At 40.6% G+C, this 23,413-nt stretch overlaps 1 protein-coding gene across 2 annotated transcripts; it reads right to left on the bottom strand.

Moving 5' to 3' along the window:
- Positions 1 to 2,125: 2,125 nt before the first annotated feature.
- LOC131235671 (zinc finger protein ZOP1) lies at positions 2,126 to 23,146 on the bottom strand. Of its 2 annotated transcripts, XM_058232954.1 has the most exons (5): positions 22,937 to 23,145; positions 15,163 to 15,363; positions 4,883 to 5,009; positions 2,860 to 2,955; positions 2,126 to 2,731 (listed from the first exon to the last, which is right to left on the bottom strand). In XM_058232954.1, exons 1-5 carry the CDS (start codon positions 22,943 to 22,945, stop codon positions 2,346 to 2,348), a joined length of 819 nt encoding a protein of 272 aa, XP_058088937.1. In that variant the 5' UTR covers positions 22,946 to 23,145; the 3' UTR covers positions 2,126 to 2,345. The 2 variants fall into 2 exon arrangements, with proteins under 2 accessions (XP_058088937.1, XP_058088944.1); XM_058232961.1 differs by lacking the exon at positions 2,860 to 2,955 and having other exon boundaries at positions 22,937 to 23,146.
- Between the last annotated feature and the right edge of the window lie 267 nt (positions 23,147 to 23,413).

Genomic DNA, 23,413 nt, shown 5'->3' with positions numbered 1-23,413 from the left:
ATGAATCGTGATAAGGTATTGGACCATAATTGACAAAAAAGTATAAAACAGCTCAGTTAAACACTAAATCTCAGTTTCCATTGTGACTCGGAACTTCCATGCAACGAAATCGAAATTAGAATCACACACACACCACTTCAATGATCAAACCTCCCAAGATAAACCACAAACTTGATAAATAAGACCAATAAAGAGATTAAGCAGTTGAGCAACAAAGGCATGGATGAAGAGCAACTAATACTTGTAAATTATAAAACCTCAAAATCAAACTTATATTTAATTCATCATCCAATATAGAGTGCTGTTATACAGGATGTAGGCAACTCCTTTAAAAGATTCTGGATCATTATTACATAGGTTTTGGGCAATAATATAATAATCTTTTAAGAAACATTCTGAAGAAACTGATATTAAGGGATTGCACAAACCTATCAAATAGTACAAACCAACCGAGATCACTCTCGACCTTCTGTTCAAGTGACAAAGTTCACTACTAACCAGGAAAACTCAAGATTGGCATGGCTTTATGGCTGGCTTCTCTGTATTTTTGTTGTTTCATGGGTTATGTTAGATGTGTCTGGGCTGTTCTGTAAGGCATTTACTGCGGCAGATTTTATCGCATTTTGGTATGCTCCTCCAGACAGGTCATCCTTGAGCAGATTTGATGCATTGTTTTAGTCTGGGATCTCATCAGCTGGGAGTCTGATCCAAGGATGATGCTTCAAGTGTTTCGATCCCAGTCTTTGATTCCTTTTTCTGTGGACGAGCCGTAGCAATTGACTACATAGCTTGAAAACTCAACCATAGCAGTTGGGTCACTTGGGTAGTGTTTGGGCTCTTCACCTTGTTGCCTAAAGCAGCCCATTTTGTGTTGGTTGCTATAGTTAGATTAATTGCCTTTTGAAGTATGTTCCTGGTTTCTTGCTTTCAAGAGTGGTCCTTTGTTCTTCTCCCTTTTGGCTTTTGTTTTCCTGTTGGGTACCCTTTGATCTTAGGCTCTTTAGCACTTCTGGGGATTTTGGGTTGGCCTTTGGCCTTTGTAGGAGGTGGCCTTTGTGTTTGATTGGGCTCCCTCCCTCCCTTTTTTTTTTTCTTTAAAAATAAAAAATAAAAAATGAAAAGCAACTGTAGGATTTCCTTATACAACCATGAAAGAGAGGTATTTCAGCTGTAGTTGCATATTGGATCAAATTATGCAAACGGCTGATATAATGGACAAATGATCAAAACTCAATAGGACCAGTGAGCAATACATTCCAAATGGTTGGTGATCCAGGCAATCCAATTTGATTTGCAGGTCCTAAAATCCAATAAAGACCACTGATCAATCCAACAAGACCCTAGTCCTAATCCATATGTTTGATCTTGGTCAATCTAGACCTTTAATGTGGTCCAGATCTTCAATATTGATGGTCAAATGGTCCAGATCTTGAATCCAGATGGTTCGATCAGCTGGATTGCCCAACTGTTGATGGATATAATAAGGTAAACATGGTGTGCTGTAAAGGCTGTTAGAAGGCCGTAAGGGCTGTTATGTAAAGGTAACAGTGGCAACCGTTACATGTTATAGAGTTGTAAAGGCTGTGATGGCCGTTATGGAAAAAAATGACCTGTAAAGGCCGTTACAGACCCTGTAATGGCCTATTAAGTCCCCTGTAAAGGCCATAATGGCTCCGTAATGGGCCAATACAGGTTTTTCAAGGTTTTTTTTTTTAAATAGAAAAAAGAGACCGCAACAGCCGTTATGGGTGCTGTGACGGCGGTTACAGCCCGTATCGTAAAGGTAAAGGTAACGATGGTGGCCATTGCAGCCACCATTACCGTTACAGAATACCTTGAAGGTAAATCAGATCCAATATGCATCATGTTTATGATGCAAACAATAAATAAATAAATAAATAAAATAAAACAAAGAAAGAAAGAAAGAAAGAAAAGAAAGAAAGAAAAGATGAAGGTACGATTATGGAGACATGAGTATGGTAAGGATGGACGCATATCATGTTATCAATATGCCTTATCTTGGAAAGGGGGACATTTCAGAAGCACCAAGAGTTCCATATCCAATACATTGTGTTAGGCTTACCACTAATACAAGGAAAAAAAAAAAAAAACTGTTCTCAGCATGTTAGAAACTCTTCCGCTGTTGAACAAGAATGAAGATACATAGTTTGATGATACAGAGAAAACTGGCACACACTCGACATATTTCAGGGACCCAGAACACAGTTATATATAAACTAGCTTACATGTGTTCAGTTGAAAGACATTTAGAGATTGGGAAGTACGAACATACACCATCAAACCAAATGAAGAGGTGATGGCTGAAACAGTTCCATTCCTAACAATCAGTACGACCTGTATAGACCAAGCAAAGGTTTCTCTCTTTCTTCCACTCTTTTCTTTGCAGCCTCCCTTGCTTTAAGTGCAGCTTCTTCCTCTTTGGAGACAACTTTGGGCTTGCCATCTTCCCTCTTTCTCTTGCTGACAGCTATAGATGATGGGGCACCTTTAACAGATCTCATCGGATTTCGAGATGCTGGGACCACCAAACCCGGTGGGTTTCCACCCTGACGTTTCACAATATCTTTATCTTCTGCAATTGGTGAAGGAACTTCTGCTGATGACGACTTCTGAGGATTGGGTTTTCTGTATTTGGATTCTGACAGATTTTGTGAATCTGACGTTGAAACTTGGGGTGACGCAAATGCTTCTTCCTGGGTCACCCACTTCCCTGGTTTTCCAAACCATATGAATAAAAATATAATAAACAAAAAAGCCTAGAAAGTTGCATAGAAAAAAGTTTTATTAAGGAAAAGGCTTGGTAAAGAAATCCAACTCCTGAGGTCTGAACTTAAATACCTATTGCATCAGAGTAGTATAAGCCAGAGTTTGGGTCATGGTGATAGCCGTTAGCCTGGTTGTAGTAATAACCCGAAGCACTATCATACTCCCATCCTGACACAACAGCATCTGCTTCAGTCCAGGAGTAGAAGCTCCGATAACCACAATAAAGAAAACCTAATTTGTAAAGGAATGATATGATCCTTGACCTAAAAATATGTAAAATATCCTTGTATCCTTGATAGGACAATCCTTCTCCTTTCATTGGTGGCCAGCAAACAGACATTTAGGAAAAATGCAGCAATTAGATGGTAAGAAAGGCCAAAGATTTCTTTCCTTTTTTCTTTTTCTTTTGGGAGAGAGAACTGAGATTTATTAGAAAAGCGCCGTGATGGCACAAAAGCTTACAACCCACTCAAAGATAAGAAAAAAATACAACTCTTTAATGCTCCTATACAAGATATCCACCCACCAAGCACAGCTTAGCCCTACTAACCACTTGAGATATAGAGGAACTCATACTGTTGAAGCATCTCCCATTCCTTTCCCCCCAAATGGTCCATAATCAGGCTAGCAATGATAACCTCCACACAGCCCTCTCTTGTTTCCCGAGGCTCATCCCAGGCCACAACAAAAAAACATCACCTCCATGTCACCCGGCAACACCCAGGATGTATCAAATGAATTAAAAGCACTGGACCACACCTCTTGAGCGAATGGACAATGAATAAACAAGTGATCCCACCGATTCCTAGTTTTCCATACACATAATGCATATTTGGGATTATCATTGCCCTTTTTTGGAGATTGTCAACTGTTAGCACCCGCTTTCTCCCTACTAACCATGCAAAAGCTGCCACTTTCGAAGAAGCCCCGTAGTTCCACATGAAAGAGGTGTGCGCGTGTTCCCTGTCCATCTGAGGTTGGCAAAGCATCTTGTAGAAAGAGCAGACTACGAAGCTACCAGATATATCCTTATGTCATACCAGTTGGTCTGTCTAGGAGCATGACGTGGTCTTGGATCTCATCATCAGTAACATTTCATCGGAAAGGGGGAAGCCACATGTACGCACCACCACTAACCAAGTAACATCCCGAGATCAAGATATCACTTTCTGTCGCTAAGAAAACCAGTCTCAAAAAACATCCTCAAGGGGCATTTCGCCCTGCCACGCATCCTTCCAAAATTGGATCTTCTCCCCATTATCTAAGGAGAACCTGATCCCTTTGTCGACCAACCCCCTTATCGCACCCATACCTTTGCTGCTATTATGTCTTTCATATAGAATCTTCCCCTGTCCTGAACCACCACCACCATTTGCCTAGCAATGCAAAGTTTGCCTTTTCCAAATCACTTATATTGGCTCCCCGCTCCCTGTATGGCTTGCAAACCTCTTTCCACCCAAGCAGGTGGAATTTCTTCTGAGGGACAACTTCCAATTTGGGAGTCCATCCATGCCCTCTATTAGACCAATTCCCTAGATCAATGAACCATGGATTCAACTTGTAGAACTGAAAATTTGATGATGCTATGCTAATGGTTCATTGAATTATGTGCTTAAATCTGTGAAATAATCAGTGTTGATTTTAAGTAGCAGCAGGGGGGCATAAAAGAATGAAAAGACTTTAAAGCGATCAAGAGGATCAAGTATACCAAGCAGATTAAAACAAACCAACATGATACGTCAAAGAGGATGCCCCAATAGAAAAGATGTGGCAAGAACTGCTTGGTGTGACAATCTTAGTATTACTTTTTTTCTTCTTCTTTTTTTTTCTTTTTCTTTTTTTAATATACTTGGTGTGAGTCCACAGGGCATTCTTGTCCTGTATTAGTTTAGCTACCTATTCATGTGAAAGACAGAGATAAGAGATATCTTTTTCTTTGTTTCTTTTTATTGGATTTTTTTTTTTTTTTTTAAATGAAGATACATCAACCATGAGCTCAAATGCAATGATCTTATCTGAGATCAGATGATGTCTCGACCCAATTCCATGGTCATTCAAATCCTGTCACTGCGGCAGATTAAGAGCTAAATATTACCATCCCCAGATGCTGAAGCAGATTTAGCTGTTTCTGGAATTTCCTCACAAGCCTCTGAAGCATGAACATTTGAATCCTTAGCCACCTGAAAAGCTGCTAAATCCTTCTGATAGCTCCGCTTAGCTTTCTGGCAAACAGATCAAGATAAAAGATATAAATCTAACAATATGACCAAATAAAAAAAATTCAGCACTGTACAACATGCAAACTTATTAGAAAGTATTAAGAAATATCTTAAGATAACTACATTGATGAATACATACGTTACAACTTGCAACAAATTAATTTATATTTTGAATGTGTTGAAATTGGAATATATATATATATATATATATATATATATATATATATATATATATATTGAGAATTAACTGCGAAATGCATTAAAGAAAGAAGGAAACAAGAAAGGGGAGAACCCGCTGAGATAGCAGGCCACACACCCTTCAAAAAAGAGAAAAATTACAAGAAGACAAATTAACGACATTCGAGGCCCAATTGAAAATAAATTGGTGCACCCTTTTAACTATGAACTCCCCCGAATTTGAGACATCTCTAAAACATCTGCTGTTTCTTTCTTCCCAAATTGCCCACCAAGCGGCTAAGGGCCTGTTTGATTTTCTAATCACAGAGGTAATTCAAGGTAAATGGGTAATAATTATTTACCTATGTATTTTTGGTTGGATTTCCAAGGTGATGTTGACCGCCACCTTTCATTTATAGCACTCCTCACGTCACCCGAGGAGAAAGATGTTAAATCGTGGGGCCCACCATAATGTTTGTGTCTAATCCACACCGTCCATCCCTTTAGCCAACTCATTTTAGGGCATGAGCCGAAAAACAAGGCAGATCCAGAGATCAAGTGGACCACACCACAGGAAAAAATGGGAATTGAACTCCTGCCATTAAAAGCTTCTTAAGGACCCCAGAAGTTTTGGATCAAACTGATATTTTTGTTTCCACTTTATCCATGACTGTGTGACCTTATGAACAGGTTGGATGACAAATAAACATCAATGTGGGCCCTAGGGAGAAAACAACTTTCAACCATTGACGTCTTAATGTTCATTGTTTCCTAAGGTGTGGTCCACTTGAGCTTTTGATTTTCCTCATTTTTGGGCTCATGCCTTAAAATGTATTTTTTTTTAAAGGATGGATGGTGTGGATAACTCACATATATCATGGTGGGGCCCACGTATCTATATCAGTAATAACAGGGTTATTATGGATTGATTTTCGAAACATAATTCCCAGTGAATTTCAAACAGGTGGAGTAAGTAACAATTACTTGTTTCTGTGTATTTACCAGGGAAATTAAAAATCAAACAGCCCCTAAAAGAGACATTCTCCAAACCACAGAAATATCTTTACCCAGGGACACGCCATGCCAGGCTGCGAGAAGACGATCCGTAGAATGCGGGAAAGACCATGAGATAGCGAATGAAGACAACAGGACTGACCAAACCTGTTGGAAAAAAGGGCAGTGAATGAATAGGTGGTCTATCGTTTCTTCATTTGCCATGCAACAAAGACAAATGTTTCATATTATCATTCCCCTTTTCCTTAGATTATCAACTATAAGGACTTTCCTTCTCCCCACTAACCAACCAAAAACTGTAATCTTAGGAGGCAATTTGTATTTCCACACTTTAGCTGTCATTACCTCATCAGGTAAAATTGACTTTCTGCCAAAGCAAAGATATAGGGATTTCACTGAAAATAGACCCTTTTTATCAGGACTCCAAACAAGCCTATCATTTTGAAGAATATTTGGATGACAATTACCAATGCGGTCGAGAAGAGCAGCAAATTCTTCAATCTCCCAGTCGTGGAAATTCCTTCTATATGGGGGATGCCAGACCACTTCATTGCCATGAAAGGAGTAGCAATCAGCAACCGCGATGGAGTAGTTGGGAGCCAGACGATATATAGAGGGAAAGTCCTCCTTCAGGGCCGAGGAACCTACCCAAATATCTTCCGAAAATCGGGTCTTGTCTCCTTTCCCTATAGAGTGTCCGATCCTATTGCGAACTTCCTTACTGGAGCTTAGCACCCCTCTCCATAGAGAAGAAGCTCTATAGGAGTCCTTGGACCACCAGCCATCAAACAAACGCCCATATTTGCATTTGATTAGATTGTTCCAAAGCGCCCCTTCTTCAGTCCCAAGTCTCCACCACCACTTGCCTAGTAAGGCCCAATTCATAGCTTTAAGATTTCTAACACCAGCCCCACCTTCCTGATATTGCTGACACACCTCATTCCAATCGCGTAAATGAAATTTCTTCCTATCCACCATCCCGTGCCAAAGAAAGTCCCGTCTTAATCTTTCCAAAGTCGCAAGAATCTTAGTCGGACACTTGAAGAGATTTATGAAATATAGGGGAAGGTTAGAAAGAGCAGCTTTAATCAAAGTAAGACGCCCGCCTAAAGATAAATATCTGCATTTCCACCTAGCTAAGTAAGATTCAAACCTATCGATAACTTTATCCCATAAAGCCAACGGAGGTTTACCTACGCATAACGGGAGACCAACAAAGGTTGTCGGAAGCGATCCCGTAGCACAACCAAAAAAATCAGCAAACACTTTAGATTCAGCAGCATCCAAGTTGACACCAATCATCCTTGACTTTGTCAGATTCACTTTAAGGCCCGAAACTGCTTCAAAACAACGGATAGAGGTGTGGAGATTACTGACTTAATTGAGATCTGCCTCACAAAATAGAAGGGTGTCGTCAGCAAATTGGATATGAGAAATGGGGGAGTCCATGCCTTTCACCTTGAAACCACCAATAATACCTTCCACCTGACCTTTGCTTAACATACTTGAGAAAGCCTCAACCACGATAAGGAATAAGAAGGGGGAGAGAGGGTCTCCTTGCCACAAGCCCCTTGAACTCAGAAAGAAAAAACCTTTAGGGGACCCGTTTAAAATTATCGAGAAAAAAGCTGACCCAATGCATTCCTTCATCCAAGATATCCACTTGGTCCCGAACCCCCATCTTATGGAGCATATATAGGAGGAACTGCCAATTGACGTGATCATAGGCCTTCTCTAAATCAAGATTGCATAAAGGCCCTTAGCTCCAGATTTATGACTTGAGTGTAGACATTCGGCAGCAATGAGGGCGCTGTCAATGATTTGTCTTCCGGGAATAAACGCACTTTGATTATGGGAAATAATCTTGCCTAATACCCCCTTCAATCGAGAAGCCAAGACTTTGGCCAGAATTTTATAAGGCCCACCAAGGAGACTGATCGGCCTATAGTCCTGCAAAGATTCCGCTCCACGAATCTTAGGAATAAGCACAATAAAAGGTGCCCCCATCGATCTGGACAACCTACCGTTGATGAAGAACTCCTTGAAAAAAGCCATAAGATTGTCCTATAAAACATCCCAGAAATGCTGATAAAATAAAATCGGGAAACCATCAGGACCGAGAGCCTTATCACCTCCCAGCACCTGGACTGCCACCTTTACCTCCTCAATCATAAACTCGGATTCAAGAAATGAAGCTTCCAGCTCAGAGATACGTTGAAACGAAAGCAAATCCAGGGTCGGTCTACGCCAACCTTCTGCCTGAAGAAGATTTCTGAAAAAAGAAATGGCCTCATCTGTAATACGGTGTTTCTCTTCAATCTGCACTCCATTCACCAAAAGACTACTGATCTTATTCTTTCTGGCTCGTGCATTGGCCAGAGAGTGAAAATATTTAGTATTTTTGTCTCCTTCCTTTATCCACTTACTCCTGGATTTTTGCCTCCACGAAATCTCGTCTTCGGACACCCTGGCTAAGAAATCCTGAACTAGCTTGGCTCTTCTGGCCCAATTTGCACTATCGGAAGGCCTATCTTCTATCGCAATATCTATGGACTGAATCTCGAGTAGAATGGCCTCAGTTTCTTCCTGCCTTCTACGAAGATCCACCTTCTTCCAACCTCTTCTCCTTAAGCATATTCAATTTTTTGTTAAATCTGTACCTTGCAAAGCCATCGATCTTGAACCCTTTCCACCACTCTGAGATAAGCTGCATGAAACCCTCGATCTTCAACCAAGATACATCAAACCTGAACGGCTTCGGTCCCCAGTTGTCCTCCTCCATAGAGAGAATAATTGGACTGTGATCTAAAGTCAGACGAGGCAACAGAGATTGTGAAAACAAAGGGAACGCTTCAATCCACTCCCCTGATAGAAGAAATCTGTCCAGGCACGCCAGAGTCGGGACCGATCTCTGATTAGACCATGGGAATCTCGAGCCGATCAGAGGAGGATCCACCAATGCATGGAGCTCGATCCAACGAGAAAAAGAGCGCATGGCTAGAGAAACTCTACCATCCTTGGATTTCTCTTTTGCATATCGCGTAATATTGAAGTCTCCTCTAATGCAGCTAGGGCCATCGAAGCTATGCCTAACTACATTCAATTCATCCCAAAAGGCAGTTCTATGATCTTCTTGGTTAGGGCCATACACCAAGCAGATTAGACAAGAAAGGTCAAAACTGACCTGTTTGAGAATAACCAAAACCGAGAAAGTGCCAACCCAACTTCGCATCAGTTTCCTTCCATAGAGAGCCCATGAGATAAACTGTTGTAGGCCTGGACTTTAGTTTCCTGAAGGCAAATAATTTCTGCTCTACTCCTGCCAATGATATCTTTTATCAGACTTCGCTTCTTCTTAGAACCCACCCAAAAATTCCAAGAGAGAATTATCATCTAGGAAACAGATCTTCCCCGTCACCCTCCTCTGGACCTGCCCAACATAATCTCCTTACAGCTAAAAGAGCTGGATTGAAGACTCTGTAATTCTCTATTTCTGCTTGATTTGGGGGATCGAATTCTTGGAGATTTAGAACATTGAATGAGGCACCCACGAGTCTCAATACAGTGGAAAAGCGCAACAAAATCTTCAGGATGGTCTCCAAAGGAGAGACCCAAAGATCTCCCAACGTGGCCCAGAGCTTCCCTTATCCATTTGTTCTGTATAGAATCAGCTAGCTTCGCCCTTTGCGCTGCCGAAACTGTTTCCGCCATCTCAGCTTCCCCATCATGTTCCTAAAAAAGAGCTAACAGGGCTGAATCAAACAATATCTCTGATTGGGAGGCTGAGCTGGGGCGAAGAGCAGCTCAACATCTTGGCTTGCTCTGAGGAGGAAGAGTCCGGACTGTTATCAGAACTATTTCTGCCATCCAGCGTTAACAGATGAGAAGTAGAGAAGTCGGGATCATTGAAGACGTTCGCACAAGGTCTTCATCTCTGTGACATTTAGAAAGAAGCTGCAAGGGCGCTTACTTAGGTGATTGGCTGCTGAAGGGATGAAGTCTAGACGCATAGGATCGAAGACGAGATGACGATCGACATTTGGATCTGGCCTAAGGGATAGGTTCAGATTCAAAGAAAGTAGGTTCGGGACTTCCAGAGCCTTGGACTGGTGGCTAGCTGCGGACCCGAGCCTACAGATGGACAGCCGAGCCGAGCCTCCCACTAGGTTCCATCTGTCTGAGAATGGCTCGCGATATTGACACGTGTCTCTAACGGATGGATGTGATGAGATAATGTAAGGGTCGGCACACGTGCGGAGGTAGAGTCGATACCCGCTGTCCAGCTGTGCAGGAAAGAGGGATCTCTACCCTGTAGGGCTTGATGCGTGTCACTAGAAAAAGAAGCTATGTCGACATCCTGGCTGCTTATGTCGACATCCTGCCTGCTCTGACCAACTCGATCAACACCTTCCACGTGTCGATAGTCTTCCCTGCGATGATGACAAGTGTCCTGAGAAAAATCAGGTATTCCTGCAGAGCACATTACCTCGTTGTCTCGCTGTAATGGTGGAACTAAGGAGTACCGGGGGCGTACTCCATCTTCTTCTTCCCCGATTGTTACAGTTGCTGACGGCGACTGCATGCGCTCTTTCGATCTCCAAAGGTCACCCCATCTTGGAATGGGAGCATCTTTAGCAAGGTGTCCCGTATCGGTATCGGTTGGCATAACGGTGCCCTCCGAAATTGATACGGATACGGGGACGTAACGGCGATACAAGGGCGTAACGGCCTGTAACGGCGCAAAAAAAAATTTTCCCAAAAAAATGAAAAAATATGGATTAAATCCGAAATATTCTAAGCATTCCAAATATGCATTCATTTATAAATTGGAACATGTTTATGGTGATCTAACGGTCCACTCTTTGGTGAGAAGTTGTATCGGACTGTCTGATTAATTTTTGAACCAAGTAACTTGAATTTGACTACAAAATTCATATATTTAATTTTCTAAATATCTAATTTATATACTTAACAACTTGATATCATTTCTCCCAATAGTTCTTTAAAAAAATGAAATTAAATTCAGGTAGATGGTGTTGCCAATTTGGGGCTGACTTGAAGGACTAATCTACGCTCCAAATCAGCCTCAAATTCATGCAATTTATTGTCATTATTCCACTTATGAATTGGTGGACATTTATTGGATAGTGAATCATGAAAAAAATCAAAAGGCCCTATTTTAAAAAATAAAAGTCCACAAATTAACAATTAAAACTATTCAAACAATTTGATTTTGGCATTGTGAGTTAGCAATTGCAGTTCATAATTTAATTGCAAAATTTTAAGTTAATATATATCTCGTGTACAATTTTTTAAGGCTCGAATTAGGCAGGACTCGGATTGTGAAGTGTAGCACACGTGTCAAAGTTTTTTGGGCCCCACCCGTGATGAATGTGTTATATCCACACCGTCCATCCATTTTGCCAAATAATTTTAGAGCATGAGCCCAAAAATGAGGCACATCCAAAGCTCAGGTGGACTGCACCATAAGAAACAACAATAATTAAACGTTCACCATTAAAAATTTAGTGGGGGCTACAAAAGTTTTAGATCAAGCTGACATGTGTGTTTTCCCTTCATCCACGTCAGTGTGACTCAATTAATAGGTTAGATTGAAAATAAACATTACAGTGGACCTTAAGAAATTTTTAATGGTGAGCATTCTATAACCATTGTTTCCTATGGTGTGGTCCACCTGAGATTTGGATATTACTATTTTTTTGGATCTTGACCTAAAATGACGTGGCAAAATGGATGGACGACATGGATAAAATATATACATCATGGTGGGGCCCACTCGGGTCTGATCAGATTGGATGGAAAATAAAAGTTACCGTGGGCCCTACGAATTGTTTAACGGTAAAAATCATTATCTCCATTGCTATTTTTGGTGTGGTCCAGATGATCTTTCGATATAATTCGTTTTTTTTTTTTTGGCTAGTGCTCTAAAATGATCTCTGAAAATAGATGAACGGTGTAGATGTAATAAATACATCACTGTGGAGCCCATAACTTTGATCTACTTTGAACTGTTCGTACAACTCGGAGCTCGAGTGTCAGCGCTCCTCTTAGCGTGACACGTACCTACAGTAGCTAGCTGGTCCGTGGTACACCTGCAAAAAAAAAGGGGGGGGAGAGGGAAACCAAAAAGAAAAAAGAGGGAAAGAAGAGAAAAGAAAAAAGAGGGAAAGAGGGAAAGAAGAGAGAGAGAGAGAGAAGAAGAAGAAGAAGAAGAAGAAGAAGAAGAACGGGAAGAAGGCTGCAGCCGCAACCGCAGCTGCCCTAGAAGAAGAAGAAGAGGAAGAAGAAGAAAAAAAGAAAGGAAAAAAAGGTAAGCTTTTTTTTTTTTTTTTTTTCGAGGCCCGTAACAGCCGTTATGGCCCGTAACGGCCGTTACGGTCACAGAATTCCGTAACGGCCGTTTTGACCACGTATCACGTAATGGTGTCGGCCATTACCGTTACGTATCGGCTGATATGGCCATATCGTAACGGATATGGGACACCCTGATCTTTAGCCTCCTGTTGTATTGGGAGAGTCGATACTCGCCGTCCAGCTGTGCAGGGGAGGGATCTCTACCCTGTAGGGCTTGATGCGTGTCACTAGAAAAAGAAGCTATGTCGACATCCTGCCTGCTCTGACCAACTCGATCAACACCTTCCACGTGTCGATAGTCTTCCCTGCGATGATGACAGGTGTCCTGAGAAAAATCAGGTATTCCTGCAAAGCACGTTACCTCGTTGTCTCGCTGTAACGGTGGAACTAAGGAGTACCGGAGGCGTACTCCGTCTTCTTCTTCCCCGACTGTTACAGCTGTTAACGGCGACTGCATGCGCTCTTTCGATCTCCAAAGGTCACCCCATCTTGGAACGGGAGCATCTTTAGCCTCCTATTGTATTGGGAGAGTCACCAATCTCTGATTAGTCGTAGCTTGGATGAATGGTGGTAATGGCTTCCCTTTCCTCTTGTGAATCCTTGCTCTAATCACACCCACCTCCTCGCCCTTCAACGTTTTGGGATCCAGCTCGATGAGTTGACCCAAACGCGAGGAAACAAACTGAAAAAATTCTTCATACCATAATTCCAGAGGAACCGACCATATCAAGATCCAATCCTCTTCAAACCCGAACATCGAAAATTCTTCCCATCTTTAAACAGCAACAATCGGACCTTCTTTGTGAAGAACTCCTGCCATAATTAGAAGATCCAGGTTGTACTCTGGACTCATCCTGATCCACAGCTCATTGAATCCTATGGGTTGGATTGTGTAGCAGGAAGCTGGAGCTCTACGATAGTCATAAAGCCACTGTCGAACTTGAGATAAGGAGGCACCCTCCTTGGTGATGACTACCACCGAATCCTGTAGTGCTACTTTTGATTCTGCAAAGGTTGATGGATTGACGGAGATTCCTATGTCGTCGTTTAAACCTGATTCGTCAATATCCCTATCCTCTATCTTGCGAACTCCATCTACAGTATTTGGGTCCGCCTCGCAAGAGGAGGGACGACCACCATTGTTAAGCAGAATCTCTTTGAAGGAGATAGAACCTTGCTGGAACGTTTTACTGTAGTTACTTTTCCTATTCAAGCTTTGAGGCGAAATAGGCCTCTGGGGCCTTCTTCCTGGTTTAAACCCAAGTTCTGGGTCGAATCTCGCCCTCTGAACTCACATTTTGTACCCGTACCCCCCCCCCCCCCCCCGAAGCTCTCACCATCTAAAGTTTGAATCACCTTCCGTAGTTCCGTCTTCGAACTCATTCTAAACAAAGCGAAACCCCTATATGATCCATTAGCCTTGTTCTTAGGCATTACAACATCCATCACAATACCAGCCCTTCCAAATACCCTAGCGAAATTAATGGGAAGCCATCCAGCTGGATAGCCTTTAACGAACAAAGTAGGGTAACTAGCTACATCTCTGTTCTTCCTAGGGACAAGCTCTTTCCTGGATTTCTTAGAAACTACAACCTAGTCTTCCCGTTTATCTTGTCTAGTCGAGGGTACCATGACTCCTTTCTCTTTTTCACTGATTCGGCACAGTTCACCTATGGCCATCATTGCCATTACCGGATCTATATCGCCACCCACCTCTTCTGTTACTTCCCCCACTTCTGCTATCGGCCCAGTCATTGCTCGTCGCTTGAGTCACTATACACACGCGGGCAATACATATATATATATATATATATATATATATATATATATATATATATATATATATATATATATATATTCCAGAAGGAGAGCTGATTAACTTATTCATACATTCTATACGAATAAATAGACAAAAACGTACTTATGTATGTTTCTCAAATTTATAAAAATGTTTGTTTTTTCAAGATATGTTAATAGATTTTATTTTTTTTTCATATATTTGTGGTTGTTATTATCCACCAAAATAATGATCAGAATATTTCTAACATTACCAGAAAACCAAGAAGTGAGATTCCAATTTAATAACAAAAGAGTTGAATATAGAAAATGGAGGTTAACAGGATCCCTCATTTTAGCCTCAAAATTCCATTTAACAAATAACAAGTGCTTGCTCACTACAAAAATAAAAATAAAAAACACATGACTAGAGTTTCACATGCATTGTGCTAAACTATGTTCCAACCCAGATTTGTCAAGTCCAGTGGCCTGAAATTTATTATAATTCCTTTGCTAAAAAAGATATAACTTGTGGCCAACAATTTTCATGTCATGGATTTTTTAAACAAGAAATGAAGAACACAAATTTTCAAAGAAATTATAACTTGTGGCTATTTTTTTCTCTCATGTCTTTGAAATGAATGAAGAACACAATTCAAAACCTGAAATGAATAAAAATTCAACACTGAAGCCGCTGAATTTGTTACCACATGTTACTCTATTCCTGTAGCCAATGAATGTTAATAAGCATTTTAATATAATCTTTCTGCAAAAAGTAAAGTGCTCCCACTTATTCTACAAAACAAAAGCTTACTGCTTCAATTTGTTCAATGGCCCGCTGAGCATCTTTATGCTCCTTCTCCTTAGCAGCATTCTCCTTTCTCATAGAAGCAAGCCTCTTAGCAACGCTGTCCTTGTGACGCTGACCGAGTTCATGGGTTCTGATGCTCAAAGGGTTGTTTGCTATATAAATCTTGCAAAAGTCGCACCATTTGTTTCCCTGGCTAACCCAATACTGAAGAAAAAGAACAGTTTTTAGAGAAAAAAGATGCTTCTATGCGATCAAAAGGAAGACACAAGGAATCAGCTGAAACTTGAATTGGTTACAAACTAAAAGATACAAGAGATGAAATTAGAGAAATATCTTGATGAAAAAAACAGAGGGTAAACAACAGAAGAATAACATAAAACCATTTTAAATTTGAAAGATATGTAACTTCTCAGTGTAGCTGCCTCAAGAAGCATTAACTTACAGGGGTGTTTGGGAACACGTAATGCCTTGGAAATAAAACCATTTTCCAAGGAATCCTTAAAAAAGAAGAAATTTGAAATGTAGGATTTTTCTTGGATCGAAGTGGGTGTGGATTTTAGGCATAGTTTTGTGGTGTGCTTGGTTGAAAAAAGGTACTAGCTATTTGTTAGCGATAGTTGTTTATGATTTATTTATCTGTGAGAACTTTTGTTGGAAAGATCAAGACTAATTGGTACTTCCTCTAACTATTTCTTTTGTCATTAGTTAGCAATTGGTATTTTAATTGCAGCAGCAGCATCTGTTGCTCACTCCATGATTATCAGGAGGTGCCTGCTGTTGCTGCTTAGCTTGTACCTATAAACTGTTGCATATGATGTAATAAAGACTGCAGCAGGAATTACTTGAATTTCATTAAATGCAGCAGCAGCAGGTATTGATGCTGAACATCAAGTTTAAATAAGAAAACTTTCAGCTAAAGCAGTTCTTCAAAGCTTAAAGCTGAATTTGAAGTTGAGAACATGATGCCAGCAGGGGGTATTAATGCTGAACTCTAAAGCTGAATTTGAAAACACACTATAGCAGCAGCTCTTGATGCTGAGCTTTGAACCTGAACTTGAAAAACATGCACTAACAGCAGATGTGGTAATCATTGAACCTGAATTTGACAACAGGCTGCAACAGCAGGTCTTCGTGCTTGGCATAAACTGCCAATCTCATGGGAACCACTCTGGACACACTGTGATCCATGAACAAAGAAGGTCAACCAACCACTCTATATTAATGCGGACCACTTGATGAGTTTCCGCAGATAAATCCCTGCTTCAAGCAAAATATCACAAAGGATGGATGTGGAAAAAAAAAAAATCCATGGAAAACTGCCGTGGAAAACGAACAGCACAATTGTTGTTGGAATCTAAAGTGCTCTCTTTCCACAGTAATCCATGTGCTTTTCTGTAGCCATGTTAAAGGTTTCTTCCACCCAAATACAACCTACCCATGCTACTGAAAACCTTTGAAGCAAGATTTTCAAAAGCATAAAGTGTAACATATGTATGCCAAATAAGTTGGTTATGATTGAATAAAAGAAAAAGATTGCAGACAAAATATGTGCAAATTATTATTGTTTATGTGCTGAATTTAAGCCATACTATATATATATATATATATATATATATATATATCTTTCAACTAAATTAATGGCATACATAAGAGAATTATATAGAGCTAGAAAGGTGGATGTGCAATGCACGTGGAGAGAAAATGGTTTGCAAATTGTAGGAGGGGGCAGGAAGCTGTTTTGAAAGATAGATTTCATCTTGTGCGCAAAACTCCTATGTTAGTTCAACACCATTATGATGATGGTGACTCCTCAACCATACACATGAATAGTTCTACAAAAATCCAAGTCATTCAAATCGTGGATCTAATTGTGGATGTACGCAGCCTAAAAATTACAATGAGAACATGATACTTAACATCTAATTTTGTGTTTGGAATTTGGACCACTCACTATTTTACTCCTACCCATTTATCTGATTGACATCAAATGGATGATCAGGATTGCTTGATTAGTGTGATTTTAGATATATGCACCATCCATAATGTGAGTAGATGAGTCACCGGCCCACCACTTCAAAATGGTGGTAACCTTTTTTGATGGAGAGCGGATGTGCAATGTTTTTGTTTTTGTTTTTATTTTTTTTTAGGAGTTTTATTAAGAAAGCACCAAAGGCCAACAAAGAATACAAAAACAAAAAACGGCCACCCCACCTATTGAGGGTCAAATATTGCATATTATCCCCCATTTATATCTTGGTTTTATAAACATGATAATGCTTAATATCCTATTTTATACATGCTTGTGTTGCAAGGTGAATTTAAGAGCTTAGATTGAAAAGAATGCTAAAAGCATGGATTTAGTGCTCAAGAATCACCAACAAGGCAAAGGAGGGATCTTAGGAGACCAAGAACGGAGAATTTTCATGCCAAAGATCCAAGGAAACAAAGTACAAAGGATGGAGAAAAGATTGGCAAAAGCACAAGTTAAACAGCAGAAAAACAGCACATTTCGGTGCTACTTAAGCCAATGTCGATGCCACCGAAAGTGCACAAAACAGTCCAGCAAGAAAACAACTTAATTCGGTGTCACCTAAGCTTAATTCAGTGCCACCAAAGCCAATTTCAATGGCAAATTTTGCCACCTAAGTACTCTGCACATACAATTTCAGATGCAAATACGATTTCGGTGCCACCGAAACCGCGCAGGGCCGACGCGGATTGCGTAATTTGAGACGGTTTGTGAAAATTCCTAGTCGGTGCGTAAGAGGGGAATTCACAACTATAAATAGGAGTCCCTAAGACGTTCCTAGGCATCTTCTAAGGTTCAAGGAGTGGAGCAAAAGGGTGGAGCCGTCGTCTAAGAGCTTTCTTCTTCTTCCTTGGTCTTTTTGGTTTGTTTAAGAGTTCTTAGTTCAATCATGTCTATGATTGGCTTCACCTCTTAGCCCTAGCTAAGAGGTGAAGCTTGTAGCATGATTGGGATGTTTACTTTGCTTTGATTCATGTTTTTATTGAACCTTATGGATTCTAGTTCTTTATTAAAGAATATTTTTAGTTTTTAATGGTTTGTTGTGACAAATTATAATAGATCTGCAATTGCTTTGAATATCTTCTTTTCCTGATTTGAGATTATGAAACTAGTAAGTCCCGTTATTCACCATCGTCCCTTGGGCATGGTAGGGTGATGGAATCCTTCCTAATCTTCACAATTCTCCTATGATTGGTTGTGAGGTTGGTATATCCTATTGTTTGCCATCGTCCCATGGGCATAGTTGGATGATGGAATCACTTCCAATCCTCACAATTCTCATCCGTTGAGATTAGGTTCATGAGAAGTTCAGAGATTCAATTATCTCTCTTTTCCAATTGGATAGGGTAGGACTCCAATTCCAGTTGGATTTCCTGAATCAAGCAAGGTAGCATCATGAGAAGCTATAAGTGGATCCTTGGAACCCTAGTTCCTTTTAATTGATAATTTAAACCTTCTTCATAATTACTCCTTTAAATTCAGATTTCTACTTTAATTCTTCATCTAGTTCTAGTTCTAGTTAAATTCAGAAGACACACAAGTTTAGTCCCTGGGGATTCGACCTCGGTCTTACCGAGATTATTAATACATCTCGACCCTACACTTGGGGTTGTGAACACCACCCCGCAAAAACAAGAAACAATATGCCTCTACATCCCAAAATACATCAGCCCCATTCCTGGACAAAGCCCTTGCAGAAGTTTTATTAAGAAAGCACCAAAAGGCGAGAAAGAATACAAAAACACAAAACAGCCACCCAACCCCCTAAAAACAAGAAACAATATGCCTGTACATCCCAAAATACATCAGCCCCACACCTGGACAAAGCCCTAAGATCTCCCAATAACCCACTGCACGTTGTGGATAATATCACCGAGGCACCTTCCGCTTCTTTCCTCTCAAATAGCCTAAAGATCCGCCAACAAGCAGAGGCACCACAAGTCTTTTAAATCCTTTCCCATTGTAGGACATTAGCAAATCGCCTATAGAAAACAGCATAACTCAATGGGCATTGAATCTAGCAAGGGCACCATACCACACCTTGGATCCAAACGAGCAATGGATGAATAAGTGATTGACCGATTCTAAGTCAGCCATGCATAACAAACAAACATTGGGAAGAATCATCCACCTTTTCTGAAGATTATCCACATTTAAGACACTCTCTCTCCCCATGAGCCAATAAAATGCTGCAACTTTAGGCGGAGCTACATAGGACCAAATAAACTTGGTATTCATTGCTTATTCATCCACATCAGACTTAATGAGCACGGCATAAAAAAGTCTAACTGAAAAGCACCCAAACACCTCCCTTTTCCACATAATATGGTCCCTTTCCCCACTGATTAGGACATACAGCTGAATAAGAGCAAGAGTCAAGGCTAATTCAATTGTTTCTTCGTCTGAAGGAAATAAGCGCTGAGAAGCACAAGTGACAGAAATGCCATTGGTGGAAACATAGTGCACAACAAGGATGTTACTATCCGGTGATAAGAGAGCAATATTAGGAAACAAATTTTTCAACGAAACATCACCCACCCAAACATCTTCTCAAAATTGAATCCTCTCCCCATTCCCAAGACCTAAACCAATCCCAACATCAAAACTTGATTGTGTGGATAAAATTCCTCTTCATATCGCTGAAGTTCTATATGTGGAAGAACTTTTTGTGCCCCAACCCCAACCTCACATCCATACTTAGAAGCAATCGTATCTCTCTAAAGTGACATCCTCTTCTGAACCAAACCTCTACAACCATTTACCCAATAATGTTGTATTCATCAACTCGAGATTCTTAATACTGGCCCCACCCTCTCCATAAGACTTGCAAACTTCTTCCCACTTTAATAAGTGGTACTTGGAAGCACCTTCCGCCGCTTGCCAAAGGAAATTGGGCCACAATCTATCCAGCTTAGCTCGCACTGACTTTGTGCAATGAAACAGGGACATGAAATAGATTGGTAGATTTGAATGGGACACTTTAATTAGAGCGATGCATCCCCCAAGAGAGAGATATCAACACTTCCATCTTGCAAATTTTCTTTCGAATCTTTCGATGACAAAATCCCAAAGATGCTTTACTAGTTTGCCAATACACAACAGCAGCCCAAGATAGGATGATGGATAAGAGTTGGCCTCACATCAGAACAAACTTGCTAGCCTTAAGAGCTCCTCCCTAGGCAAATGAATACCGAACATAATACTTTTAGCAATATTGACCTTCAGCCCCGACACAACCTCAAACCAGCGGATAATTGTTCTTAGGTTACCCACCTTTTCTACCTCAGCCTCACAGAATAACAGAGTATCATCCGCGAACTGAAGATGAGATATCGAAGGGGTCGTCCTACCCGCAAAAAATCCTTGGAAGAGATCATTTTGTTGCCCCCTTTCCAACATTCTCCCAAGCGCTTCAACAAGCACCACAAAAAGGAGAGGAGAAAGAGGATGTGCAATGGTTAAAGACAGTTTCTCCTTAATTATGTAATGCTCCTTTCATAATGCATTGTTTCATCATCAGAGAAAACTAATTGCATACAAATGTTTTCTCCTGGCAACTCTCAATATGTATAGTGGAGATGCCTTGCAATATCTGTCTACTAAATAAACATACAATTCCAATGAAACTGTAATTACTCATGATAGATGTGAGCTAAAGTCATGAAAATATATTAGCAAGAAAATCTGGAAAATGATAGTAAAATGGCATTGGATTGAACAATATGGAAAGAAGTGTATTACCCTGATATGAGAAAATGAAAAAGCATACAACTAGGGACTTTTTTTTTAAAAAAAAATCATACCTACAACAGTACTGATTATGTAATCAATACAAGCAAATGGGTCATAAACAAGGTGCTATGAAAAACTATCATCCTTCACATTTTAAGCACATACGCAGGGTTTGGGATGTCAGATCTTCAAAGTCCATACTCTCCCTTTTTTAATGAACGTAACAACTTTTTTAACAAAGAAAACAGAAGAAGAGGGAAAGACACAACAGCTACATTAGAGGAGGGATTCTCCAACAAAAAACAACTCTGATCTAGGGTACAAATGCTCGAAATCCAAAGATATGCTAGCATAATTAAAAATATCCAACGCACGGTATAAACTCAGCATACGCTAGCATAATTAAAATATGTGATGCACAGTATAAACTTAGCGTTGAGGATCATTTTTACCGTATTTGCTTCCCTTTTCACACCATAGTATAGTTTCAAATAACGTTTCAGAGCATGAGTTGCCTGCAGATAGAAGCTGGTGAGACTGATTGCAGCTTGGATGGTTTCATTCAGACTCAATCATATGTGTGAAAGTTCCGGAGGTCTGATTCATTCAGTTCTCCTCCAAAACCAAGTTGATTCAGTTTCAGCCAATATTTAAAACCATGCATGATACTGCTCATACACGACTCTTGATGTGGCCCCAAAGTCTTCATCCAAGTTCCAACAATTCCCAGCTGCCATTTCTCAACCAATCACACCCACACAAGATCTTATTTCCTTCACCAGCTACATGATTTCTTCTTCTCCATGGATAAAGTAGAAAACTGATTTCCTTCACCAGCTTGGATGGTATCATTCAGACTCAATCATATGCGTGAAATATCCATTGGTCTGACTCATTCAGTTCTCCTCCAAACTCAAGTCGATTCAGTTTCAGCCAATATTTAAAACCGTGCATGATACTGCTCATGCACGACTCTTGATGTGGCTCCAAAGTCTTCATCCAAGTTCCAAGAACTCCCATTTGCTGTCATTTCTCAACCAATCACACCCACCCAAGATCTTATTTCCTCCATCAGCCATATGATTTCTTCTTCTTCTTTGTTTCCATGGATAAAGCAGAAAACTGATTTCCTTCACCAGCCATATGACTTATTCTTCTTCCTTTTTTCCATGGATAAAGCAGAAAACTAACCATATTACCATACTGGTGACATTGAAGCAAGTCATGAATCAGTCCGTCATAAATAATTCATTCAGACCATAACTTGCCTGCTCAGACCAGGCTTATTTTACTTCTTGCCCTAAGTGTACCCTTACTGGTGTTTTTTTTTTTTTTTTGAAGATGAAATAATATTAACAGAAAGGCAAGTGTCCTTACAGCTATGAAATTGCTTCTTCTTCTTCTTTTTCTCTTTGGCCAAATCCCTCACACTTCCTCCATCATTCTTTTCATTCTTGTTGGTGGTACCATTGATCCTGCAGCACAACCCACTCCGTACAAATGTGGATTCGTTGATCCAGCAAGAACCAGAGCAGACGGCAGATGTCCCCAAAAATTTCCCCAATCCAAAGACCCTAGCCACCCAATGATTTTCAATACTTCCACTGAATATGGATCGCAGCGGCATTCCTTTCTTAACTGTTGATTCATCAGAACCGACCAAAAGGGTTTGGATATTCCAGACTGCAGTCAGAGAGTACTCTGGGGCAACCATCTTCCTAGTGGCCCATCAGAGCAACGACATGGATAACCAAACGATGTGCTCCACTTCTTTCATCGATTCGACATGAACGGCCAAAAAGGTCCGAAGAAATGCCATTCCAAAAGATGTAGCAGTTTCTTTGGAAGACATAAATTCGAACCGGTACAGAAATCTTCTACCGAAGAATTCAATCCACGTATTTGAATTCTCTAACAACGCCTCTATAAATTCGAAGCAATTTAATGTGTGTGTGTGTGTATTCCCAAATCAGAGAGAGAGAGAGAGAGAGAGAGGGAGGGAGGGAGATTTTCTACCTCTGTCATGTTTGGAGATGAGAGATGTCTTCTTCTCAGGAATCAGAGGCTTTCCGTCTCAGGAATCAGAGGTTTTCTTCTCTTTTCTTTGCGGTTGGATCGAGCCCTTAGCTGAACAAGCCAGTTCGGAGTCGAGAGCGATTAGAGAAAGGAGAGGTCTTTTCTTTATTCCAAGGACGATTCTCATATTCCGTGTTCGAGTGGGGCCCATCGGTTGATGGTCCGGATCGTGGGTCTGTTAATGGCTGCTCGAAAGCCACTCGTTGGGACAATCTTAGCCGTTCCATTTGTAGAGGATGGACGGCCCACATGAGAATTACAGAAATAGCTAACGTTTAACTGAAAGTAGCTCAAGATCGGTAGTTAGGATCTTTCAACCGTGGAGATTTTGTATGCACGATCCGCTTGTGATCGAGCGCATCGGATCAATAGTCACGACTAAGGTCCATTGCCCCACTTGTACGGATTGAAACCCGA

This window comes from Magnolia sinica, chromosome 2 (assembly GCF_029962835.1).
Source record: "Magnolia sinica isolate HGM2019 chromosome 2, MsV1, whole genome shotgun sequence".
Taxonomy (NCBI): Eukaryota; Viridiplantae; Streptophyta; class Magnoliopsida; order Magnoliales; family Magnoliaceae; genus Magnolia; species Magnolia sinica.
The sequence above is the reverse complement of the archived record's forward strand: the minus strand, read 5'-3'. Positions and strand labels throughout refer to the sequence as shown.